Source organism: Papilio xuthus, unplaced genomic scaffold, assembly GCF_000836235.2.
Source record: "Papilio xuthus unplaced genomic scaffold, Pxut_1.1 DF827679.1, whole genome shotgun sequence".
Lineage (NCBI taxonomy): Eukaryota > Metazoa > Arthropoda > Insecta > Lepidoptera > Papilionidae > Papilio > Papilio xuthus.
The window spans coordinates 4,348,261-4,376,180 of NW_013530970.1; the positions used below are offsets into that span (position 1 = coordinate 4,348,261).

General features: G+C 33.3%; 5 protein-coding genes across 5 annotated transcripts in view; 2 read left to right on the forward strand and 3 right to left on the reverse strand.

The window, feature by feature from the left end:
• Window positions 1-2,055: 2,055 nt before the first annotated feature.
• On the forward strand, window positions 2,056-7,634 carry Cdc45 (cell division cycle protein 45). Its single transcript, XM_013312014.1, has 10 exons — window positions 2,056-2,324; window positions 2,398-2,688; window positions 3,132-3,209; window positions 3,601-3,732; window positions 4,017-4,211; window positions 5,029-5,186; window positions 5,646-5,847; window positions 6,358-6,552; window positions 6,966-7,129; window positions 7,392-7,634. Exons 1-10 carry the CDS (start codon window positions 2,274-2,276, stop codon window positions 7,531-7,533), a joined length of 1,608 nt encoding a protein of 535 aa, XP_013167468.1. The 5' UTR covers window positions 2,056-2,273; the 3' UTR covers window positions 7,534-7,634.
• Window positions 7,635-9,075: 1,441 nt separating this feature from the next.
• On the reverse strand, window positions 9,076-10,615 carry LOC106117696 (venom serine carboxypeptidase-like). The gene has a single exon (XM_013312100.1). The coding sequence runs from the start codon at window positions 10,509-10,511 to the stop codon at window positions 9,114-9,116; it is 1,398 nt and encodes a 465-aa protein (XP_013167554.1). The 5' UTR covers window positions 10,512-10,615; the 3' UTR covers window positions 9,076-9,113.
• Window positions 10,616-10,946: 331 nt separating this feature from the next.
• LOC106118001 (venom serine carboxypeptidase) lies at window positions 10,947-12,820 on the forward strand. The gene has a single exon (XM_013312553.1). It carries the CDS (start codon window positions 11,328-11,330, stop codon window positions 12,723-12,725), a length of 1,398 nt encoding a protein of 465 aa, XP_013168007.1. The 5' UTR covers window positions 10,947-11,327; the 3' UTR covers window positions 12,726-12,820.
• A 695-nt stretch (window positions 12,821-13,515) lies between these two features.
• Hel25E (ATP-dependent RNA helicase 25E) lies at window positions 13,516-15,067 on the reverse strand. The gene is given in 1 exon segment (NM_001312713.1): window positions 13,516-15,067. A coding segment is annotated over 1 exon segment (1,278 nt). The 5' UTR covers window positions 15,010-15,067; the 3' UTR covers window positions 13,516-13,731.
• A 603-nt stretch (window positions 15,068-15,670) lies between these two features.
• The window catches only part of LOC106117863 (nucleoredoxin), a 34,364-nt gene continuing 22,114 nt past the window's right edge, over window positions 15,671-27,920 (reverse strand). Inside the window, exons 4-6 of the mRNA XM_013312348.1 lie at window positions 17,532-17,736; window positions 17,158-17,248; window positions 15,671-16,953 (exon numbers count right to left, since the gene is read on the reverse strand). Of these exons, the coding sequence (XP_013167802.1) occupies window positions 16,535-16,953; window positions 17,158-17,248; window positions 17,532-17,736 (715 nt within the window). The 3' untranslated portion in view covers window positions 15,671-16,534. The remainder of the gene's footprint in view (window positions 16,954-17,157; window positions 17,249-17,531; window positions 17,737-27,920) is intronic.

Below are 27,920 nucleotides of genomic sequence, written 5' to 3' on the forward strand. Positions count from 1 at the left end.
TACACCGATTATAATCGGCACGGATGTCTTGAATCGAAAAGGCGTTATTTACTATCGAACTCGCGATCGGCAACATCTTACTTGGGAATCTAACATTAAACGTGATGTCTTAGTCACTTCGGAATCACCGATTAGAACTGACTTGAGAGGTGTAGAGTTACAAAATTTAAAACATACTGTGGAAGAACGTATAGGCTATAAATTAAGTCTTTTTCAATAGAATTCGCGAGTGACAACTTATGTTGATTATATTGCAGATTTGGCACGTGAGCAATCAGCGTCAGCTACGGTTCCTAAAGCACCACAAGACGAAGGTGCAGTGGTGCCGGTTCTCCCCGGTGCCGGAGCGGCTGACGCGCGGCGCCCCCCACGCGCCCAGCCCCGCCCCGCACTCACCCGCCCCGCCCACTGACGACGACGCCCCGCCACTCGTGCTCGTCACCATGGCAGCGGAGATCGTCTGGTGGAACATTACATACATCATGAAGACCAGGATTAATAAAAACTTTTGGAGGTATTTTCCTACATTTTGACATGAAACTGTAATGTAAATATTTTTGCTTGCACTTTCTCGAACTCTGAGCAGATTTTACTTATCAAATTAATTTAGTTAATGAAAATTCATTATGGAAAATCTCCACTAAGCAAATATTTAAATCACCAGTAAGTAACTTTTCCTACGGCAGTAAGATTTTATTATTTTTATGGTTTAGCAATCGCTGGAATGCAGTAACGCCTATCGAAAGTCCAGTAGACACGGTGAAACTTACCACGGCGATGGACAACTTGCATATTGAAAGTGCACACAATAACTTCTTCTTTGGCTCCGGATTGATGAATGCGCAGGAGTGCTGGAAATGCTTTGGAAAGGGAAAACGTAAGTATTTGAAAATGTTAATAAAAGAAATAATTTAAATTATTATCCCAATATAGTTTATTTTAGTTTGGTGTTGCTATATAATAACTATATTGGGACAATAATCTAAATTATAATGATAGCAATACCAAACTAAAATAAACTATATTGGGTATTAGATAATGATTCACTGTCCAAAATGTGGCTTAAATCAATTTTAAGTTGTAATAACCTATAATTATTTAGTCATTTATCTTTTCCTACATTTTTAAGTTTACGTTATAATATAAAAAATAGTTGTAGTAGCAAAGAAGGTTCAAAGAAGAAAGAAATTTTGGCTTGCATAAAATTATCCGGTGTGAATGCGAAAAAACTTTGCTGTGACGAGAAGTTTTCTTGTTTTGTAACAGTGGATCATCCCGAACACATTCATATCATGAATTTAATGCACGCAAACACGCAGCATCTCATCCAAGGAGGTTTCATATTTTTATAGACCTCTTTACAGTGTTGAAGAAAAAGAAATCAATGCAATCGCCATTTAAGTCTAACTACGTGTCACTGCCATGTTTTTTCTATTTTAATTATTTTTAATTTTAAATAATAGCTTGAACATGATTATGTCCAGGAATTGTTTGCACGCGATTAGCATGAAAAATGCAAAATTCAGTACATATATTAGTTTTATGTAATTTAATTAATGAAATTAGACATTTTTTGAACAACGTAAATAATATGTATTTTTTAATTATGTTTAATTTTCAATTATTTCTCTGGTTATTTCCAGATCCAATTTTAAATTATTTGCTAAACATTTTCTTGATTAATAAAATACGTAAATAATTGCTCCATTTAAATGCTTTAATGGATTTAAATATTAATTTAATGCTCAAATTTTAATAATTTTTTTTAAGCAATTACTCAATAACTTGTCAATTTTTTGACTACGTAATATTATACGTAACGCAATAATGATACAACAAAAAACGTATACTAAGTATCAAAAAATTGTTTATATTTTTAATAATAGCATAATTTAAAAATAATTTGATTTTTTAAGTTAGAACAATTTAGTTTTTAAACTATATAACATGATAAATAAGTTGCTATATTTTATTTTTGAAATACAAATTTAAGGTGCCCTAAATAAAATTAATGATCTGTCACAAATGTAACTGCCATAAATCTACCAAATGTGTAAAATTTACAAGTCTTTTTCAGTAGCTTTAAACATGGACGTTAATTTTGGCGCGAAACTGTTCTTCATAACTTTGTAGTTGACAGTTTGACAGATAAACTTGTTTTGTCAATATCAAAATATACCCCCATAGAAATCTGCGGGTGTTAAGTACTTTTTATTTAATTTAAAAACATCAGGAAGATGATCTTTTAAGTTATAACTCTCTAGTATTTAAAAATGTTCATTGAGGACATAAGAAATGATTTTTATAACATTCTGCTGGGTAACGTAAGTGTCAAAGAATGTAAACTAAAACGTGCATTGTGGAGTTTATTATTGATAAAGTGTATTTTTGTTATAGAGAGTGCTTTTACTAGTTCACTACGACGTTGATGCGATATGTGCCTGTAAAATACTGCAAGGTCTTTTTAAATGTGATAATATATCGTATACATTAGTGCCCGTGGGGGGTATATCGGAACTAAAGACAGCGTATGAAGAAAACAATGAAGAGATTAAATATGTGGTACTTATTAACTGTGGTGGTACGATTGATTTAGTGGACATCTTACAACCTGATGAGGAAGTTGTATTTTTTGTGTTAGACTCTCACAAACCAACAGACATTTGTAATGTTTACAGTGATGGCCAGGTAAGCTTTTTACATATAGATAGTCCAAAGGATTTATGAAATAATAACTGCCTTTGCTACTATTTCATTATATACTTCTGAAATGCCTTATTATTGTTTACTTATGTGTTTATGTTTACAATGAAATGCTTTACTATAAGATATTAAGTAATCTTTTACAGTTATTGTAAACTTCTTGTAAATGTTTAAGTAGTGTTGCTATAATTTAATCATGTTTTATCATTTAAAATCCAAAATAATCATTACCTTTTATAATGTTTTTATCAAATAAAACTTTTATAGTAATAAGGAAGGTAGAGCAAAGTAAAAGTTATATTGAAAGTAAGTAAATTAAGTCAAAGAAAAGCAATCACAAGACAGGAATATAAAGTTCCTTTGTATTTTGGTCATAGTATTCATATGTTTGGTACGGTAGACTAAGTTCCTATTAATATAATTTTTAGGTGAGACTAGTGTACAAGGATGATGAGGAAAACATTCCTAATTTCGATGACATATTCAGAGATGAAGAAGATGATGAAGTGAGTCTTTTTAATATATCTGTAAAATTTTACTACCCTCTATTTACTGCATATTTGGATATATTAATATAAGAAAAAAGTAACAATCAAAAATGATATGAACAAAGGAATTTGTATATGCCATAATATGTATTTTTCACAATTTTGGAAAGAAAAAGACATCTTTGAGGAATTTTTAGCTAAAACTATTACTGCATTTATTGGGCTATCCTTTTTTTTTAATTTAATTAATCAGAGTATACTTTTTGCTTTAATACAATATAAAGTTTAGTGCAACAAATTTTAAATTTGTAAAAAAAAAACAACGAAAACAATAGAATATGACCTGTAATTTATTAAATTATCATTTAAATTATATTTATATTTAATTATGAAATTTCTATCTTTTCAGAATGAAGAATCAGGAAGTGGTAGAGAAGGGTTAGAAGCATTGGTGGAGCGCAGAAGGGCACGCAAAGAATGGGAGGAACGGAGACACACTCTTATGTTTAATTACACACAATTCTCTTACTATGGGAAACCAGTAAGTATATCTTAAATCACTTTTGCTTAATTAAAGTTTTATCCATTTGCTTTGAATGGGACTAACCTTAAGATAATGGGGATAAACCTTATCTTACAATGCATCACATCTAGTGGTTTTGGTTAATTTTTTGTTATAGTCAATTTTCAGTTTCATTGGCTCCTATGATAGTCTCATAAGCCTCAATTTCGCGATTTATCACCTGTTTGTCTTAATAACTTCGCGACTTAAACATAGATTTATTATCAGCTTTCTCTATTAATTTAATGAAAACCTCCTTCCAGAGTGCATGTGTTCTGATTGAATTATCAGCGCTGGCATCTCGTTTATCACAAGCAGCACTCTGGGCGGCCGCTGTTGCTGCTGAAGCGCATGCAGCGCTTTATGTTAGGTCCCCAGCAAGGTGTCTGTTAGATGCTGAAGCACTGCATCGCTATGTTGCTGCAGCTAGACGGCATGATGATTCAACTGCTAATAGAGTAAGTTGGACATACATACACAGTATGATTTTTTTACAATTTGTATAAAAACATATCCTAAATTACTTGCTAAACATAGTTAAGGACATTATAGCCAAGAACTATGCAATATGTTTTGATACTTGTGTTTCCAGAGCATCGGTGGCTCAGGGGTCAAGCAATTGACTTGCAATCTGCAGGTCTTGGGTTCAACTCCCGCCATGTACCAATGTGTTTTTCGATTTCCAATTTACATATGTACATTTATCCGACGTTCTTACCGTGAAGAAAAACATCGTGATGCAGTTTGCACATATGTGAGAAGAAATTCAAAGATATGTGTGAAGTCAACCAACCAGCACTTGGCCTGCGTAGTTGACTAAGGCCTAATCACCCGTAACTTAGGGTAGGCTCCGAGCCCCTCGGTGGGGACGTATAGTGAGCTGATGATGATGACTTGTGTTTCTGCACGAGTTTAGTCCCACTAGGAAACTATAATTAAAACATGTTGTTGTCTTATATGTGATTTATATAAAAAAACTAGCGGTCGCCCGCGACTCCGTCCCAAGGAATTGATAACAAGCAAAATTAGTAGCCTATGTGCTCTTCCAGAATGTGTTCTACATCAATGCCAAATTTCAGCGAGATCCATACAGCCGTTACTGTGATACGTTCATCAAACATCCATCCATTCATCCTAACATTCACATTTATAATATTAGTAAAATACAAACTCGGTGACTATGGAAGATACTGTGTGGATTTTGTCTAGAAATGTTACACTTAGGGCACGCATAATGATTCTGAGTGCGGCAGTAACATTGTATAAATATTCCAGACAGCATGCGTTGTTATGGAGAAAGATGCGTGGTTGCCGTTGTACCGGGAATGGACGCTAGAGGCAGCACTGAGCCACGCCGCCATGTTGGCACCCAAACTCAAATTGTACGCTCGCTCCGGTTCATCAAGACTACGACAGTTGTTAGCTGATATGGGGTAAGAAGTAATCCACTTAAATATTTGTCAGGACATTTCTGCAGAGAAAAAAAAGTTTGTTAAAAATGCAACTACTACTGTAGCAATAACAATAGTAGTCATTGATAAATCCGATTTGTGTGCAAAAGGGATATTTGTATTACTAAGCTAGCTGTCGCCTATTACTCCGTCTTGCGGAATTTTAAAAAAAAATTAGTAGTCTATGTGTTTTTCCAGACTTTGTTCTACATCTATGCCAAATTTCATCAAGAACCATTCAGCCGTTAAGGAGATACCTTCTAACAAACAATCATATATTCAAACTTTTGCATTTATAATATTGCTAAGATAATTTATTACTTGATTTTTCGATGAACTTTTCTACTGTAAGGATAAAAAGGTGTTATCTTTTTTTTTTAAACAAATTGTTGACTATTTTTTGTCTTATAAACTTTTATTTAATTCTTTTTATTTTTTTAGGTTTCCTCTCCAACAAGCTCGTCAGGCATACCGTTCAATGGATGTAGAACTCCGAAGGTCCCTCCTTACAGCATTGGAAACTGCAGCTCCTAAACACAAACTGCCCGTACCAACTAAAGCAACCTTCATACTGCAACGACCACATATGTCACCCTTAGCTGCGTTAGACGCGGTCTATGTTATCATGGCTCTCATTGAACACGTGAGTTTTACAAGTTTTACAAAATGTTTACAAGTTTTACAATATTTTTACAAGTTTTACAATGTTTTAAGAATTTTACATTAATTTTTATTGTCATTATTACTCATTTTTACAATTTAGTACTTATTCCAAAGTTAAAATATGAATAGAGGAAAGGAAAGTAGCATTTTTATTATATTTACAAGATTTTTATCATTTATTTGGAATGAGATATGTTAAGTTCTCTTTTTAATTTTATTTATATGGTCTTTAGTAGTTTTCATACTTGCCATTTAGCCTCTTCTGATAAGAGGATGATGTTTTCTGCATATGTAAGTCTGTTTTTATGTACGTTTGTATGTATGTAAGTTCCTTAGTAAGGGTCGAGAGAAACCTTTTGAATTGATTTTGACTAGTGAGGTATCAATTGATTCATCTTTCCGAGCAGTATAGGACTAAATTCGGTTGATTTTAAATTAAAAAATGTAACTAAAGAATAAATAAATAAACGAGTTATATAAAATGTTCCAGGAGACGTTGCCCAAAGCGGAGGGATTCCAGCTGGCATTAGCCGCGCTGGAGGTGTCAGGTGAGAACGAGGCATGGCGCAAAGGGTCTGCAGCCGCGAGAAGATGTCTACAGGCAGTCGCTAGTTTGGTCCATGCGACACTCTCCGCTAGAAAACTGCTGTTGGCTGGACCGTTTAGTTATTTTATTGTGCAGGATGTAAGATTTTTTCTTTTTATTAGTATTTTTAATTAATTCCTATTTAAGTAATTGCTAAATCGAACAATCTTGTATAGTTACTAAGGCTATTTTACAACTTGAGTTTAGTTACTAAATTTTACTCCAACGAGTTTAGTTACTAAATGTTACTCCAATGAGTTTAGTTACTAAATGTTACTCCAACGGTTCGAGTTACTAAACGTTACTCCAAAGATTTTAAGTATTTAACGTTACTCTAATCAGTTTAATTACTAAATGCAACTCCAATTAGTTTACCTTAATAAATGTGACTCCAATGAGCTTAATTAGTAAATGTTACTCTAAGTAGATTAGTTACTAAATGTAACTCCAACGAGTTTAGTTACCAAATATCACTAAATAATTTAGTAACTGTATGAATGTGGTGTATCCAGGGCACACCGGAGGCGAGCGTGGTGCGCGGGCCGCTGTGGCTGGGCGAGGCGGCGCGCTGGGCGGCTGGTGGCGCAGCACGGCCGCTGTTGGCGAGCGCCGCGACCGACCCGCACACCTCTATACTGCTAGGACTGCCGCCAAGATTCGAACAGGAACCAAGAAAGTAGGTATATTTAGACGACTTCAAAAAGTTGGAAAGTTATCAATTCTCCCGTATATTTCTATGTGTTTTACTTAATAACTTCGCTTCTAGTGCTAAGAGTTTTTTTTTAATAGTAATTTTTTTTTATGATTTTAAAATACTAGAAAAAAAATATTAAAAAACTTGTTTTACTTACTTTATTTTTCTATTAGGATACTATGACGTCACGATATTTTTTTTACGTAAACTTTATATTGAAATGTTTATTTATATATATTTCCAGTTTATTCGGTGCGGCGTTCGAGCAAGCGGCAACGAAAAGCGGTGTCACAGTTTCCTTGGACAATGTTGATACATCAGTCATAACTCTGCCTACCTCACAACGAGCGCAGTTCTTAGACGCACTCACAGCTCTACTGGCCTGAATAATACTATATCTGTGGTCATATGTCAGAATATGATAAATGCAATTTATTACTTAACAGAACAAGCAATTAAATTATTAAGAAATATTGAAGGCACTATTATATATTAAAAAAAAAAAAAACTTGATTAGCCTATGTGTTTTTGCAGACTATGTTCTACATCTGTGCCAAATTTCATCCAGATCCATTGAGCCGTTCCTGAGATAGCTACAAACATCCATTCATCTAAACCAGTGGTTCCCAAACTTATTTTGTCTACTGCTTACTTTGAGATTAAATATTTTTTAGCGCCCCCTTATTTTCACATATTTAAAAAACCGCTATAACTTCAAATTAAATTAATTAATTATTGTGACCCATATATGTATATTAATGGAGAATTCTAAACGAAACTTTAACTATAACCCGCAACTTGAGACCTGCAGCGCCCACAAGGGGGCGTTATCGCCCACATTGGGAAAGACTGGTCTAAACATTAGCATTTATAATATTAGTAACGAGTAACACTCGTTAATTGAAGAAAAAATTAAAATTAAGGAAATGTGTTAATTTTTATTTTTCGATGAAAATGTGACAAAATGAAATAGCATTTTTTGATGATTATAACTATATTAATAAGTCATACAGAGTAAAAATTTATTTATTGTCTGATCTATGACCACAGATTTAATAATCCTCTTATTAATAGTATTCAAATCTTTAAACAAGCAGCAAAACACAATGGATGCGGGAGAAGACGGCTAATAATTTTTACTATTAATAAAACTATTTTAATTATTAATAAGTGTAGTTGATACCAGTTTAATAAATGTATTTTTTATAAATAATACATTTTAATAATGACTGAAAATTAATAATTGAATTCGAATTTCATCAGTAAACCAGTGAAGATAATATTTATTTAATTAGAATAATATAAGTGCTCAAAGTTTAAAAACATTGATATTATAATAACATGAAATTCCCTCAATAGTTAGTATGTTTTTTTTTAATAATCACACTTTATAGTCATGTTCAGAAATAATTGATTTAAATAATATCCAAACAAATCAATTACGTTCAATTTATTTCTTGAAATGTTCATAAAACTTGAAAATTGCATGTTTCTAGAAAAAATATTATGTAATTCATAAGTAAATAGAAAAATATTGCTGAAGTAATGGTAAATATGTTGATATTTAGCATAAAATTAATTTTAATGCTTTGGATATAAAATAAATTATGTTAAGCGAAAAATTGAAACTGGAAATAATAAAATTTAAAATAAATAAATCATGACCTTGACAATAAAGATATTAAATTTAATTGTAATTAGTTTTTAGTTTGTTTTTTTTTATTTATTTTATAATTTATTTATTAAATAGACAAGTAAGTTGTGCCAACAAAGTGATATCGTTTTTTTTTAAATAAGTCAACATTAGTTTTTAATTTGACTAAATTTGAATCCATCTTGATTTAAATTTCGTAATTTTTTTATAACTCATTATTAACGGTTAAATTACATAAATAGTAAAATAATTTAATTATTAAAATAACATATTCGAATAATGATAATATAGCATTTATTATATATAACAAAATTAAAAAGTTCCCTGTATAAATCTCATGATCATATTGAGAGCCCATTTTGGTTGGTCATGAGGTACCATATGACCAGCATTCCTCACCAAAACCTCCACTAAATTGCCTGCTTTTTTCACATAACCCGCTATTTCCTCATCAACAAACCATATTAAACGGGAACCATGTTTATATTCAAACGCCGATGGATATTTTAATTTTCTCAAAAAACTTACTGTCAAAGGATATGCAACGATAATATCCAATTGTCCGTTGTAAAACATTATTCTATAATTCAATAAGAGCTGTTCTATCGTTGGTGCTACGGATTTTAACAAATCGTATGCCAAATACATTTGAACTTCCTCACCAGAGTTGAACGGACGACCGCCGACATGAATCATACGTCGAACTTTATCGTTGTGTATTAATTTACTGAAAATACTTATTTCTTCATCATCTTCAGTCTTCATGAAGTTATAAAAATAATTAAAACCTGTATACATTTTAAAAAATGACGTATTCGTTAAACCACCATCCATTAGTTTGTCCATTAATAAATCGGCTTGAGCCCAATTTTTCTGTTTTATCTTCTCGGCAATTTTATTTTGTACATGCAAGAAAACTTTACGTTGATCATTATCTAATAAACCGTGCTGATATAAATAGTTGCCATAATCCATCTGATTCACTGGATCACAGTAAGCGTTGCCGAGAGCTAAACCTTGCAAATTTACTTGTACGTCGTTTGTCTCACTATTTTTTCGATGTATGTACATAGCTAAAGACACTGTATATTTTCCCGCATAAGATTCGCCAGCGATGTATAGTTCATTGCTCTTCAAATTGGGAAACAACACAAAAAACTGTTGCAAAGCTTTGAAAAGATTTTCAGCTATACACTCTTCGTTTTTGCAATAACCTGTCTTTTGTTCTGTAAAACTGAAGCCAGTTCCAACCGGATTGTCTATGAATAGTAAATGATAATGTAAGGCCCAGTGATATCTTCGCAAACCGAATCCGCCTGATTTAGCAACTAGCGGACCTATTTCAGTAAAAAGACCGAATAAAGAACTCGCTCCCGGACCTCCTTGCAGCCATAAAACGACAGGACTCTCTTCGGTCTTTGAAAATGGCGGGAAATACCAAAAATACAGATTCGATCTGAACGTTTTGTTGACAGTAAAAAAGCCGGAGTAACTTTTGAATCCTAATTTTTCGGTGAATGGTACTCTCGATAAGTTTTGAGCTAGTGAGATATTTCCGTCTTCTAAATGAGGTGTCAGAAATAGTGCGTCGCCTGCAACGTCTGGTGTCTTCGCCTCTAACTTCAATCGGGGATAGACGTAAGGAAAAATGGTACATGTCCTCAAAGAAATTAAAGTTGTAAATATTAATAGATTAAGTTTAGTTATCATTGTTTGTTAATATAGTCCAAGATATTCATTAATTTTATTTAATTCCGCATTTAATAGATTTCATTTTGCATTCTTTATTGTTGAAAATATAACAGTTTACAACAAGTTACAGTTGTTGTCATGTTGTCAAAAATGGCATTGGCGTTAGACGATTTTAATAGATACAAAAATTCTATTGTGTAGTCTGTGTTTCGTAATTTTCAAAAGTCAAATTTATATTATATCGCAGTTTACATTGAATTCAAAGTAAAGTTATGCTCCCATAAAGCAGAGATTTCAAAATATTAAACATTTGGCAATTGGCGCCAAACTTGAATAGCCAATGGCGCCAAATATTTAAATTTTATGCATACGAAACTAATCTATTAATTGTTTTACAGCTGTGTCCGTTTTAATTAAATGATTTGTGTTAATATCTTAATTTTTAATCGATATTCACATATAAAATGCACAGCGCTTTGTTGCAATCTGGTGATTTCGAGTGCCAGATTGACAGAACAGAAGTAGTGACCAAAGGGCATATGAAATAGTGACATGAGTTGGGTAGCTGAAGAAAATAATGTTTTATTTTGCTTATATTCCGGTGCAGAGTGTGTGAATCTATCACGATTATAAACTTTATAAAATCAAATGCAAAATATTTAACACTTCATATTCTTTGCACATATGTTAATGTAGAGCACATTATTATTATAATCAACTTTATTGTTGACGGTATTTAAAGCGATAACCTTTTGCACCTTTATAGATAATCGTTACCTAGCCTATATAACTGTTCATTTCTTTTCCGTAATTCATTGTTAATTCACGTGTATCATGTCTCGATATTCTATATATATTTTATTTCAATTTATAATTTCGGCTTATTGTTTTTTACACCGGTATCCAAAGTTAAATCTTAATAATCAAATAAATGGAGACCCAGGATCACCTTTATTTCTTACACCATACATCGAGAGCGGAAACATAACGGCTGGCAGGCTACTAGCTCGAGTGCCATTTACGGAAAGTCTACGCATAAAAAGCTATGCCGGGTTCTTCACAGTTGACAAGAAGTACGATTCTAATCAGTTCTTCTGGTACTTCCCAGCGATGATACCTAACAACACAGATGCACCAGTTTTGGTTTGGCTGCAAGGTGGACCCGGAGCTACGTCGTTATATGCACTTTTCACAGAAAATGGACCTTTGAGAGTGAGAGACGAAAAATTTGAAGCTCGCAAGTACAATTGGGCTCTAAGCCACCATATTATTTATATTGATAACCCAGTTGGTACTGGATTTAGTTTCACAAAAGATCCCAAAGGTTACTGCAGTAATGAGACACAGGTTGGTGAACAACTTTATTCAACTATAACACAATTCTTCCAGTTGTTCCCTGAGTTACAGAAGAATAAATTTTTCATTACGGGTGAATCCTATGCTGGCAAATATATACCTGCGTTTGCATATACAATACACAAAAAGAACCCAACTGCAAATATTAAAATTAACCTTAAAGCTTTAGCAATTGGCAATGGTCTCAGTGATCCAGAACATCAGCTGGTTTACAGCAAATATTTGTACCAAATTGGTCTCTTAGACTGGAATCAAGCCAATACTTTTAGAGAATATGAAATGAAGGGCATTGATTACATTCAAAAGAAGCAATGGAGTAAGGCATCTGAGATTTTTGACATTTTAATAAATGGAGACACAATTGATGGCAAGAGTATATTCTATAACATGACTGGTTTTGAATTCTACTTTAATTACTTGCACACAAAAGATTACATGAACTCTGAAGATTTTGGTCCTATGCTACAAAAGGCTTTTGTAAGAAGAGCTATACATGTTGGGAATTTAACATTCCACACAGGACCTGAGGTTGAAGCACATTTAAAGGAAGATTTGATGAAATCTGTAGCTCCGCTGATGACTGAGCTTTTGGATCATTACTATGTCCTTATTTATAATGGTCAACTTGATATAATTGTTGCTTATCCATTAACAATTAACTACTTAAGGAATCTCAAATTTACTGGATCTGAGGATTATAAGACTGCTAAGAGGTACCAGTGGAAAGTGGATGGTGAGTTGGCTGGTTATGTGAAGCAGGCTGGCAAGCTGGTGGAAATTTTAGTGAGGAATGCAGGTCACATGGTGCCTGGAGATCAGCCTAAGTGGGCATTAGATATGATTACCAGATTGACTCATGAGAAAACCTTTTATTAATTTTAGAGTAGATTTTAGTTTATTTTTTTATAATTTATAAGCAATGAATCTGTTTTAATAAGTTATAGTTATAAGGTAAATAAATACTGTTGTGATAACCACTTGTTCATTTCTTTAACAGTTTACTATAGATTTCCACTGTTGAATATTTCAACATGACACATATTGTCATCCCTTTTACTCTTGGTAAAAAAAAACAAAGAAAACAATAATTATGTCGAAAGATGGTGGAATTTCACAGTAACTCATATTGGTCATGTAACATTTGAGTAAATAAAGATATGTTAAATGAGGTTGTTATTAGAACCTACTTCCATATTTTTAGTGTAAATTCTTTACAATTTATTGCGGAAGTTAAAAGTATACCACATTTAAAAGCAAGTAAGAAAGATGGCAAAAGATTCTATTTAAAACATTCAATGTATGTAGTCTTGTAAAGAAATACCGAGAAGATTGAGTTGTTTACCAGACAAAATTAAACTTTGTTCAACCAATAATGCAGGGTTTAAAAATTGTTCGAAAACATGAATGTCCTACCCAGATTTGATAGAGATTGTTGTTTTGTTTGATTTCTATGGGTTAGTGTATAAACCCAAGTACCTACTTTTAGACATTAGTTAGAATCATTTGAAGCGAATGGCGCGCTTTCGTTACAAAGTCAAGGGTTAGATTGATTAGTGACGGGACATAAACATTGATATTTTAATAAGGTTAGTTGTTGCGCCGCTACACCAGCAGTGTCAGATTTTCTTCCTTACACTATGATAATGGTTATAAATAAGACAAAAAATAGTATGAAATGTCACTTTAATTTTGTTATTGTTAATCTAACTTTATTTGTATCCTATCAGGATCACTCTATAAAGAATCATCCTATACACTTACACACTGTAATTCTTAGAATATAAATCAAATTACTAAACCAAGTACAATATGAAAGACAACACTGTAATCATCTAGACTTATTCAAGTTAGTACAAAAGGAATGAAACCCAATTTCTTATGTCTATCGTCCTTCAATATATGTTGACAATTCAATCTCTTCGGGCAGCTCTGTTATATTAACATCAAATCTGTCTTGCACTTCATTCAGTATCTTTGCATCATTTTCATCAGATACCATAGTTATAGCTAAGCCTTTTGTACCGAATCTTCCCGCACGGGCCACTCGGTGAAGGTAAGTGTCTGAATCTTCTGGCATGTCGTAGTTAAAGACAATGTTAACTCTCTCAATATCCATACCACGACCAAATAAGTTAGTTGCAACTAAAATCCTCTTCTGGAAATCCTTGAACTGCTGGTACCGGGATAGACGCTCATCTTGGGTCATGTTACGGTGAATACCAATTGCCGGGAAGTTTTGATCTGTTAATAACTGACCGAGTGCTATGCAGCGTTGCACGGATTTTACAAATATTACTACTTGATTAAACTCTAACACATCTAGAAGTTCAAAAAGTTTCTTGTTCTTCTCATTCTCCTTCAGTTTGACATAATGCTGTTGAAGTCCATGAAGAGTTAATTTGGCTTCATCATCTACATACACTTCCATAGGGTCTTGCATAAACTTCTTGCAAACTGGCCGAATTTCTTTACTCAAAGTAGCCGAAAACATCATAACTTGTTTTCCGTGAGGAGTGTTTCTGAATATCTCCTGTACGTCACGTCGCATGTCTAATGATTCCAACATTTTGTCACACTCGTCGAGAATAAAATGCTTTAAATGTTTAAGGTTTAACTTCTTACTATTTACCAATGCCAGTATTCTTCCTGGCGTTCCAACTACGATGTGAGGACACGCAGTTTTTAATACTTCTTCATCCTTCTGTATCGGCATACCACCGAAGAAAACGGACACACGTACACCCGCCATATACTTTGAAAAACGCTCATATTCTTTACTAATCTGAAAAGCTAGTTCTCTAGTATGGCACATGACCAAAACGTAAACATGATTTTCGGACGGTTCAAGTTGCTGGAGGGTTGCTAGGACAAACACGGCAGTTTTGCCCATACCGGACTTCGCTTGACATAAAATATCCATTCCGAGAACGGCTTGTGGAATACATTCATGTTGGACTTCTGAAGGATGCTCGAAGCCGCAATCTACTATAGCTCTTAAAATTTCAGGCTTCAAGAGAAAATCTCTAAATCCAGAACTGTGAATCGATACGTAAGATCCCTTAACCTCTTTTTTTGGCGCCGCTTCCGTTGCTCCGTCGGCGGTTTGGTGATCTGCCTGCTCTTCATCTTCGTAGTCGAGAAGATCGTCGTTGTCAGCCATTGCTTACGATTTGTTGTTTGTTTTTATTGGTAAACAATTTTTCTAAATCGTAATAGCACGTGAATTCAATTTCGCAAGATTTACTTTACTTTAATGGCGTCTACCGATCAAAGCCAAAAGACAAAATGCCATAGACAAGAAACAAACCAAGCCATTGTTTTGACACAGATTAAAAATACATTAAACAACAATTAGTTGTGGTTCTGCTTTTTTAAATGTTTTTAAAATATTAGATTTTCGTCATTAATTATGTTTCCTCCAGCTTTTAATGATTTAATAATATAGATTTTAATATGACAGGAAATCTTTGTGATGTATGAATATGATAATATTCAATATGAACTATTAAATAATTTTGATTTTGTGATTGTTTGGAACATTCCGTAGCATCGGATATACTCGCGTATGGTCCTTATACAATATCTATACCTACTATACACTTTATTTGTTGTGCATTATGAATTATGTGAGCAGTGTCGGGCCGTATGTTAAAATTTCATTCCGCCACTTCAATGGCAATAATTACTCTAAGCGACATTTTATTTTTATCCTTAACATACATCGCAGTAGTTTAAATGAGAAACGAGGGCATAAATACAAAACACATTAGTTAATATGAAGATTTTAATTTAAAAAACAATCGAATCACAGATCGAAAATTAAATTAAACATAAACGTTGTCTATGTCTATTACTATTATGTTAACATCATTACAGATAAAAATAATTAATAGATTTTTAATACTGATATCATATGTAAAATGTAAATTAAAAAAAATCTACAATGCTACAGAATTACATGTTCAGAATATAACCTAACCAGGAATGTAATAACCCTGGAATAGGGGCGCTTCAATCGCCTTTGCACGCGCACAAAGGAATTACATAATTCCATACTTTTCCGCCATAAGTTGAGGATCTTTACATTGCTGGTTAAACTATAGCTTAATTTAGTCGATAATGAAAACAACAAAACATACTACTCCTATGTTTATAAAATACTTTTTGCAGACTACTTATTTCTAATCGTGGTAGGTAAATATTGAATAATGATTCTATTGAAATTGCAAAACAAAAAATATTTTACCCAGGAAGTAAAGATTAACAAGAGTACATCAATTGACCTATGTTGTATTCCTGAGGCAGGTCTTTAAATATTTATTGGAGCAGGAAATGAATAGTCTTCTGTGCTGTTATGCAAATTTTAGTGTAAAATTCAAATGCCGCAGCACATAAGGCCACCTCACCTCACCTTTACCGCATTCATAATTTTAATTTACTTCATAAATACTTTTTTAAAAACTACTTTCTACGTTTCGAAAATTTCGCATCTAGATTAATTAAGCTTATTGCTTTCTTATTAATTGTGTTTACATAAATGGAAACATGCTGTCATTTGGAAGGTGATTAAAAAAATTTTATTTTTGTCTATGGTTTAATCTAATTTTGGCGGGAACGCCATTTCTTGAGAAAATTAATTTTTCTCCAAAATCCAAATAAAATTTATTACTTTGAAGTTACATAAACTAACATTTCTCACTATAAGGCTTTAAAGGTTTGAAATCTGCGTTCCCGCTCAAATAAGCGTCAACGAAATTTTGTACTGAATCTGTTGTGATTTCGTCGCCATATTTCATTGTGACCATTCTCTGTTTGGGGAAATCTATTGCCGTGAGTAATGGTACAGCATCATCTAAGCCTATATGTTCTCGTAGCATATCAGCACTATCCGTACCATCGATGCCAATATAAAACATAACATGTTTGAACGATTTCTTCTTAACTCTTGAACGTGATGTAGTGTAGTCGAAATCCATAGTTTCATCGTCTGAAGAGTTTTGGTAGGGACAAAATCCAGGGTACTGAATACTGCACTCCTCGTAGTAAGATTCCGCTGACGGTGTTAGTACGGATTCAGAGAATTCTATTTCAGCATCCTCGTCATCTGGAAAATATGATAAATATTATTTTTACTATTTAAAAGTTCCATAACCTAAAAGGTAATGAGCGATGCAATGAACAAAGTCATTAGGAAAGTGTGAGTTTATTTCTTTTGTTTGTTGAATGAAACAAGCTAAATACTTTTTCATTCTTTTCTGTCTTGCTTTTTACAAAATACAGCGGTTTATGTTGTTAGTAGTCTTCATACCAATAAACAGAACGACGGCAGGATGGCGCGCCATCTTGAGTAACGCTTGTTCAGTCAGCAATGACACCGGACGATGACCCCATGGGAAGTTCTGCAAAAGTTTTTATTTAATATTTTACCGATTATATTGTTAATAAATTGTATAAAGATAATTAATTAAATAATCATAAACTCGTACTAATCACCACAGAAACGTGGTCCATAATCGAGGCCTCGTTTTCTGATGTATTCCGTCGTTTATTCGTCACCATGGTTGACGGAGTTAGATTTAGTATAAGGAATCAATAAGAGGACACGCAAGTGACTATCCAACGACTGTGAGTGTGGTTGTAAGTTGGTTTTATACGTATAATACTTTCATAAGCTTCTTTTACCAGTCCCAAAGGATCAGCAGCGAGATGTTGCCTGCCGTTAGCGGTGATGACTTTGCCATTGCTGTCAGTGAGGACCAGCGCGGGGATGCCGGCAACGCCGAGCGCGGTGGGCAATGCCAGGCGAGCCTCCGTCGCTGTCCAGGGGACTGCTAATGCCCCCGCCGCGCTTACTGATGACACGCTACGCTTGTACGACTGCTCGCTCCTAGAATTTTTACATAATTTGTAAATAACTAGAAGATTATTTTTATATCTGTTTTTGAGGTCAAACGGGATATTCTTGGGTGCACCTCTAGTAAGATTTTATAATGAGAATCTTGGGTCTGAACGATATTTTAAGCACCCGAAACCGACGTGCATGTTTTCGTAAATGTATGAAGAAGCAAGAGAGGTTTGTCAGGACAAATGCGAGTCCGCTGGTCTCTGTCTACTCAAATTTACGGACGTGAGTTGTTGTTGGTCTAAACGATAAAGTAGATTTTTGGATTGCTGTTTTGGTGTTCTTTAATTGGTTTTCGAAAACTTTAAAAATGTTTTCAATATTTTCAATGTTATTGTTTAAAGCAAGGGTGCTACTAATATGATAGGGTAAGTAGTAATTGCACAGTGGCAAGTAAAAGCTGTTAGATAAAGTTATTACTGCGCCCGTGACGGTTTTAATGGGGCTGAAGTAATAAGATACGAGGTTTTACGATCTAACTCCGCCTATAAAACCTTTACTCTGGCTTACGATTTCACGCGGAATTGGTCGAGTGTGTTTAAAACTTGCTGGAGTGAAAATAGGAATGTGATTTTACTAAAAGGTATAAAAGATTTTTAATTAACGTTCAACGGTTTTTTGTTCAACGGTAAGTTGTTAGTAAGTAAATAAATACATGATTGTTATATTTAGTTCTCTACTCGATTTTTCATTTAATATGCAGTACGAACTTAAGAAAGTTCAAAAACATTTTGTCGGCACGCGACCGTCGCAACTTCTTTTTAAATAATAAGCAAAACTTTTTTACAAAGACTTTTTCCAACATTAAACTTTTCTTAACGTGAAAACTAACTTTTAACTAGCGAAATAGCACCACCGATTTCGAATTATTATTTTCCTATTCCCCTTCGTACTAGGACAACATGAAAATTGGTAAATATCTGCAACTCTTTAGGCCTTCTAACTAGGAACAGCCAGTAGCATAACTTCATTCAATAGTTATTAAATAACAATAATTTTCCAATTCGCCTTTGCCAGTTACTACGTAATAAATATGACTGGCAACACAGAGTGCTGTCAGTTTGGGCGGTAAATATGCTAGAGGGTGTTATATTTTCCCGCCATCATTCCACCGCGGACCATTAACTGCAGCTCATAAAAGTAAAGTGGCGTTGGGAAAAGCGAGTTTTATGTTGCCAGCATTATATTTACGTCGGCAAATAGAAATTTATTGTACGGATTTTCAGATAGAAATTATTTTTTTTTTCGTTTATCTTGTTACATATATCGAGATATTTATTGTGAATTTTTTAACTTAAAAATATGTTTGGTTAGTAAAATAAAATATATAGATTTTGACTAGATTTTGTTATAATTTACTATTTTAAGTTTCTTTGATGTAAATTGCGACCAGTTGCAGGACAAAGAGAAATGTATATGTTTACACATGTAAGACCTTTCTCCGTAGATAGCCTTTGTCTATTGTGTTCTCGGATTTAAAAAATGTGCAATGTTTTTTTTTCTATACCTGCTATAACAAGACAAAGGAAAATTAAAGTGTTTGTACAATGGATTCTGTCGCAGTATTATTTAAACTTAACAGCCAGTTCCATATTTAAGGGTTTTCAAATGTAAAAAAAAACTTAAACGCGTTTTTATTCAAGTGGGCATTTTGTAATAATGTATTATTTGGAATAAACAGTGCAGTAATTTAAATTTTACCTAATAACCAAAAAACCTTTTCAATTCTGGATGCCTAGATAACATTTTTTTTCAGTTTTATATTCCTCTAACTTTTGATGTCAAGGCAAATTACGGAAGCTTAAAAGGAAGTTCGCGATATACTTTGAAGGCATAATAGACTTAATCAAAAGTTATAAAACTTTTGGATTTAATTACGTCAAAAGTAATATAAATGCGAATATTTTAATGGATGGAAAGACAGATCTTAGAAGATATCTCCAGAACGACTGTATAGATGTCGCTGACAAACATATATGAAGAACATAGTCCTATAGAAGACATAGGCTACTTATTAAGATTTTTTAATACCACATTCGGAGTCGCGTGCGATAGCTAGTTCTCAATATTATTTACTGTTTAATCTAACACCGTTTGTTTGATATTGTAATGTGCGATAAACATCTGTACGCAGGGAGCCGGGTGAATGAGGTCGTAAATTGTAGGGGCGGGAGGGGGGACGTTTTATCGTCATCCGGGTAATCCAGACAATCCGGGCGACCCGGGTAACCCTGCACGGTATTAACCGGGTGCCGTTTTTATTAGAAATCTTTATTGAAGCGATAAATTTGGAAGTTTATTTCTGATTATTTAGAATAAGTAACGCGGTATTCTGTTAATTTTAGCTTTTACATTTTTTAATATTTTACAAATATTAAAAAATGTATATATATATATATATATATATATATATATATATAAGATAGTCGTGTTAGTTACACTATTTATAACTCAAAAAAGGGCTTTATCGATATCGCTAATAATTGGTGGACATAGGACATAGGATACTATTTATTCATTTTTTTAAATTTATGCCTTGAAGAGCTTGCTGCTTGCTTTTTATTTAACTTACTAATATTATAAATGCAAATGTTTAAATGCATGTGATGTGGATGGATGGATGGGTGGGCTATACTCATTAAGTTTTTTTTAATATATATCCACGCGGACGTAGTCGCGGGCGACAGTTAGTTTTTTAAATAAATGATTCGTTTAAAAGTTTAACCGAAAAGTCATTACTGATATTTCGACGAACTAAATTAATAGAAAAAGTTCAAATTAATCTTTTGATTCGACTCTCGTGGACTGATTAAAGACTTGAATAGGCGTTCTCTTTGATAAAACTTGCCTAACGAACGTTTGTGCTGACATGAACATTTTATTATTATATTTAAAATAAAATGTTTAAATCCGTTTAACAGTTTTGGTGCTAAATTACTTAAGTCACACGAAAATGTACATATCTTTGTTAATTTCGCTGCAATTCGTATAATAGCGTCCTATATTACCACTAAGAACTATCATAAAAAACTTTGTCTTTTTTTTAAACGCCGTATCATACCAATACAGAATAGTCCTGTAGATTCCTTAAATTATTCTTCGATTCGGTGTCATCAACATCAGCTCACTATACGTCCCCACTGAGGGGCTTGGAGCCTACCCTAAGTTACGGGTGACTAGGCCATAGTCAACCACGCTGACCAAGTACGGGTTGGTTGACTTTACACATATCTTTGAATTTATTTCAGATACTTCTTGATTCGGTGTACATGATGACTTTCTTAGGAAAATAGTTGCAGTTTTTTTTTAAATATTAGCAGTTTTTTTTTGTAAATTTTACTAATATTTCTTTTACCATTCCAACTAGGCTTGTGCTAGGATATGGTTTACAATAGTCGAATGGCGGGATTCGAACCCCCGACCTCGAGATCGGATATCCGTAACCTTAACCATTAGGCTATTGGTTTGTATTATGTAACGTAATATTTAAATTTATATAAAAAAAATTAAAGGAATAAATACATTAAGGTGCAGGTGATGTACTGGTAAGCTTAACTCTAAAGAGTTCTCTTACAGCTGACCGTGCCATAGAGAGGATGTTGTCGTTGTACGTCGACATATACACTATTTATTTAACTATATTTGCGCGCCTAAGGGGTCATTCAGACTGCATTCGATCAGATATACGCATTATTTGACTTTGATGTTAGAGCTCTCGCATCATCAACGGATGTTTAGAATGTGTAGAGCACTTGATAAAGTTGCCGACATTTATATTGTTGTTTAGATTTGAATTTTATTACAAAGGAATAAGGTTTTTATATTAATGTATGTGTTGTAGAGATATGATTTGTTCGTTCTAATGAGGATGCAATTGTTTGATTAATGGCCGCTATTGATAGAGTAGCAAAGATAGATAAGCTTTCTATATTACTTCTTACTCTTACTAATATTATAAATGCGAATGTTTAGATGGATGCATGTTTATTTGAAGGTATCTCCAGAACGAATGAACGGATCTCGATGAAGTTTGCTATACATTAAGAACATAGTCTGGAAGATCGCATAGGCTACTTATTATGTTTTTATTTTAATTCCGCGCGAACGGAGTATCGGGCGACAGTCAGTTCTTTTTATTCAACTCCTTAAGTCCACACTGAGAGGGTCGGAGACTATCCAAGTTAGGACAAGGCCTTAGTCAGTATGTAGTAATATTTATATAATAATTATTGTACTTCATTAATTGTGATAAATTTAATTGTATGGTGCGTATCGTTTTTAAGACTATGGAATTGTCATAGACAAATTCATTGCTTTCGGTCGTAGCTACTCTAGAAATTGGTTATTTTTATCCTATGTGTGAATAGACCTTATATTTTTATACTACGTGACGTCAGTAGACGACTGTCGCGACAGGTGTCCCCCTCCCTGTCTGGCTAATGGTTAGGGTAAATAGGGCTGACACAGGCGAGTATTCGTAAAACAACCGCGTACAATCCCCAACTGAACGTTGAATTGTATTCATTTATTTTTATTTATCATATTTAAATAAAAAGATATAGAGATAGTTAAAAATATAGTACCCTATGCTTGAGTTGGCACGTCGGGTAGACGAGTACTAAGGTTCCCGACGTGCCAAATTGACCAATTGGAATTTTGTCGTAGCTATGTGGTTTCTTACTAGAAAACTAACCTAAGTTTTATCCTTAAATATCTAATTACTTAAATAACTAAAAGTTACAGTAGGAATATATCGAACAACAAGATAATAATTCGTGTAATTATAGAAAAAAATCATGTGTGCTTCACAAACGTGTGACTCATTTTATTTTTATTTTACTGTAATTCTCACTGGATTTAATTGCTACAACATAAGAGACAATTATTTATATCAATGATCGTAAATAACGAACGACACAAAGCTGTCACTTCGTCCTACGTTAATATTAATTCCAAAAATATAATGAATCCCAAACGAGCAGACGTGATGGATGCGATGACATTTAATTAACACCATTTAAATTGAATAACACTTTAAGCCCATATACGAATGTATTATATGGCTTTATATTTAGACTGGCTGTATAACTTAATTAGTAGCCTCAGTGTTCTTCCAGGCTAAGATCTACATCGTGTCAAATTTCAGCGATACCATGTAACAAACATCCATTCATGCCTCCAAACATTCGCATTGTAATATTATAAAGATATTATAAGCTATTTGATTGCGTCTTATACAAAACTGCATCAAAGTACTTGATAAAAACAGCATTTTACTTTTACTTTTTAAACATTTGCATAGGCTAGGTTAAGAGTATACAATATCTGATTGAAATTACAAGGGATTTCGATATGCAATTATTTTTATAGCCTAAGAGCTAACAATATTGTCGATATTATAGTTTAAGAGCTAGTCTATACTCATATTATAAAGAGAAAAGATTTGTTTGTCCGTTTGCATTGAATAGGCTCCGAAACTACTAACAGACGAAGTCGCTACTGCTAGTACCTCATAAAATTGAGGCATTGCAATATTTAAATCGTGTAAATACGTTCTTTTTATGTTTTTATATTTATGTACGCATGAATTAACTGCAATTTTTTATATTTATTTTGATATAAAATGTTTTTAAAATCATCGTCTTCCGGTAGAGCTAACAGTGATTATGATGCGACGTGTTTTTAAATGTAACGTAATAGCTTCGTTTTTCCCGTGTGCGTGCATGCATTAAGCAAAACGCGCGCTCAAATGTTTACATTTAAAATGTAATTTTTGTAATTGCGACCGTAAAACTCAGACACATTTAAACTCAGTCTGTTTTGGATTGGATTGGAAATAATAATCGCTTGATATCTAGTAGATAAAAATACGTTTAGAGCGCTAAAATTATGACTAAAGAGTGACGTGAAGAAGCCCAGAATATTGCCTTAATGATTTCTATTTGGCTTATGCGAATCTTTGTCTATCAATTGTGCTTAAAATTTTCTACCTGAAACTACAAAAGTCCAAAAAATTATTCAGCAATTTAAGTAGTGTTTGGAAGAAAATCCGACAATTTGTCGGTGTACTGGCGCAACTAGTCTGACTAAAATATCGACGTTTATGTCCCCTTACTAGTCTTTTTTACACTTGACTTTGTAATGAAAGCGCGCCATTCGCGACAAAGGATTCTAACTAATAATGTCTAAAGGTAGTACTATAAATCTCAAGTTATGCTAAAAGCATTCTTTCGGCTGCGGTAACCCTGGACAAAATATGTTGCTAGATTAATTATAGATAAGTTATACAATCCTGTCAAACAATGCGATACCTTCGTATGCAAATAGGGTTGTCAGATCTTCGAGTTGACAATGATGTTTTTATAGAAGTGGGCATCGCACAATGACACCCCTAATGTTAATTGATCAGATGCCAATAGACAGGAATTGCGATTGCGTTTGTTTTAGCTGTTAGTATACTTTTTTAATATCATCGTGGTTGGTGTTCGTTCGATAAGGATTGAGTGTTGACATTGTTTTTTTTTTTCATTTATTAAGGAGTATAGGGCTGGTAACTGTCACTGGTCGTCATTTTTCTCTCGCCCTCAATTCGCGTCATGTTTATTTATATTTGACAGCCCTACGTAACGCGATCCTTTGTCTGCGTCCCGAACAATGCCATGTAATTTAGTAACAAAATTCAATTATCTATATGTCATGTTATTATAATTTTACTTGTAGTTTAATGATAAATAAAGTAATTATAAGATGGCTTTTGTGACAAATTTCCTCATTCATTTCTTTACGACTCATTTTTGAGTGGATATGATGGATATAATTAAAATTTTAAATGATTAGAGAATCAGGCCAAGCTGAAAACTTATCAAGTCATTGGAGAATTAATATCATCATATTCTCTTCACTATACATCTCCATTGAGACGCTCGGAGTCTACCCTAACTTAGGCGTAACCACTCTGGCTCAGGTTGTTCACACATATCTTTGAATTTTTTTACAGGTTGCGTGGCGATGTTCGTAAGAACGTCGGATAAATGTACATATGTTAATCGAAAAATACATGGCGGTATTCGAACCCAGGAGCTGCAGATTACAAGTCAAGTGAGCCTGAGCCACCGACGCTCTCGAGAATAAGCGTTATTTATAATATTAAAGCTTATTCCTTATATTTTGTAAGAAAATCAATACAAAGAATGGAGATGTAATATTTTTCTCTGATGTATTAATATTAATGAACTTGGTTTGAAACTGCTTGAGGGGGGGAAGGTGGAAAATTCTCAAATAAAGATGTAGGCGTATTACAAGACCCTCCCTTTTGGGGGGAACCCTTGAAGTGGGAGGGAGGGTATTTGTATTGATTAACATTTGTAAGCAAAAGTTGTATTGTTAACTTTTTTTTTAATTACGGCGCTTTTTTCATTTTATATCATTGGTATTGTGTACAGATATTGGTTCATCTTTATAAAAAAAAAAAAACAAAACAAAAACGTTTTTTTTTTTAATTTTTTTTAATCTTTCCAGCATATTTAACATGACTAAAATACCAAGTATAGATAAACTAATGTTTTTTGCTGTTTTAACAAAAAAAAAGGTTTTTTTTCTTTTTTTAGTGTCAATAGATCGTGGGTTTTTCTTCAGTAACGTTGTAGTATATTTACATAGAAATACGTTGAGGATATCTATGAATAGAGAATCACCGCACCCTCGAGCCACCGAGACATTTATGGTAACGAATTGCCCAAACTGTTCCAACTTAGTTGGCTATCCCCTGATTTCTGAGTGCATTCACCCGTTTCCAACTTATCGGTGGTGAATTCATTAAAATTTACATCAATTCTCTTTTGTGTATTTATTTTTTATTACAGACTAGCTGTCGCCTGCGGCTACGTCCGCGCGTAGTGGAAAAAAACTTAATTAGTTAGCCTAAGTGTTCTTCCAGACTATGCTCTACAACTATGCCATACAGGGAGATCCATAAAGCCGTTCTCGAGATAACTTTAAAGCAATCGCATTTATAATATTAGTAAGACTATGTAGTAAATATTTCATGAATTTAATGGAAATAATGTAAATAATTTACTCATAGGAAATGCGTTCACTAGCTAGTGATATAAATAAAAAAAAATCGTTATTGATCCACAAAATTTTATAGTTTCTTAGGACTTTGCCTCTAGTGATAGTTCTCTTAAGCTAAGTTTTAAGTAGGTGGTAATTTATGCAGTATGTGTAAGTGTGTGTGTGTGGGAGTGTGTGTGTGTGTGTGCGGGGGGGGAATAGATAATGAGAAATAACAAGAATAATAGCGTACAAAAAGAAAATAAGCTTAAAAAAACACAAGTAATTTAATCCTGATTTTAGAAGATATTTAGGTATTTTTAAATAAGAATTAAAATACGAATAATTTTCGTGGTAATGATAAAAAAGATTGTATTAAAAGGAAGGCTTGCCGACAAAGAAGTAGGTTTTAAAAGAAAGTTTTTGAATTGCGAAGGGGTGTGCAATGCGAGCAATTAAATTAAGGCGATAACGACGCAGACCAAATTAAAGGGCCAAGTCAGCCACCGCGACGCCATGTTTGACGCTGACTTCCCGCGCTTTTTAACGGACGCGTTCACTGAATGCTGTTATTGACTTAATGGCCGCTACTTTTTGATGATTTAAAAAATGTACGTCTGTAATTATTTTTAATTAATGTCTTGAATAAATTTTCTAAAGAAAAACAACAATTTTTAACTAAATTGTTGACTTCTAGGTTATGGGGATGATCCTCGATTTAAATGTTTTTGGCTGAGAACAAAACTTTTTCTATTTTTTTTTATGTTGGTCAAAATTTATTCGGCCATCTGATTTTATTTGTTAACACTTAAAGGGTATTGTGATCGTAGTGTTAGTTTTTTTTTAATTCCCTTGTAAGCAATAACTGTTTAATCGTATGATATTCAGCCAGGCGGGACATTAGTAGTGCCTTTGTTTGCTGGCTTCAAATAATCGATTGTTGGAACCTTACTAGTGCCGTTATTGGATGTGCAAGGCCCGAGGGATTATTCCTTTAGTTTGGACGTGACTCCGGGGACGGGTACGGGAAGATATTGGATATTACAATTCTAGTTTTACCTATTAAACTGAATTTATGCTAGAGCTAGAACATTATTCAAAAGCTATTTATTACAAAAACTACTAAGTTAAATATTTACTTTCATACGAACAAGTGACGATCATTTTTAAGCGACTTTTTCATTATATTATAACTATATATACAGAGTAGTATCTTTGATTCTCACATTGATAGGAAAGTAATTCAGAAAGTCGTAAAATTGGAAAGGGTGTTATGAGGGTCAGTCTGTAAGCTGGCGTAACGTTGAGGGAGACAAATACATGGGAGCTAGTTTTCACAGACAAACGAGAAGTGGCCGCTCGTCAAAGCTTCACACTTCGCTTTTGATGGCTCTCCGTAAACAGACTCGTGTGCGTTGCAGTGACCAGACTTCCGGTATTATTGTGGATATTCCTTATGTATAATTAAATATTGATGCAGGACTCTTTGTCGATGGTTTTTTATTACTCGTTATTATTGAGTAGTCTGTGGATGACCACAACGAGAATGACTCGTAGACAATGATGATATATTTGTTATGTATTTAGATGCTAAATAAGCTATGATCTATCATTAGGTGACATAACTATTATGAAAGTTCTGTCCGTAAGATTTTTAAAATATGATGTTGCATCTTTATTCCGGTTTTAATTTTGGCAACCCTATTCTACAGCGATATCAACTTGATGTAAGCATGTCGTGGATTTAGATGATTCTACTTTTTCCTTTAAGGTCATAAGGATAAGGTCTATTTTCGCTTGTTCTTCTGACTTGTTTCCTCTGCAGTTTCATATTACGCCAACCCTCATTGTAATTGTTATTTGGGGCGTGGTTTTGTAATTTTTCTTAGAATTATGTTTGAAAAGTTTAGAAATAAAGATATTTAAAGTAAAGTTATTTAAGAAATAATGATTTAACATAATTTTTTAAAACAATAATTTGTAGTAGGAATTACTTATTGACTTTCATTTGTTATAAATGACCTAAAAGTCTATGTTACCAGGTCATAAAATTAAAAAAAAAAAACATTTTTTTTCTTAATCATATTTTTTTACTGTTTTCCATATTTAAAAATATA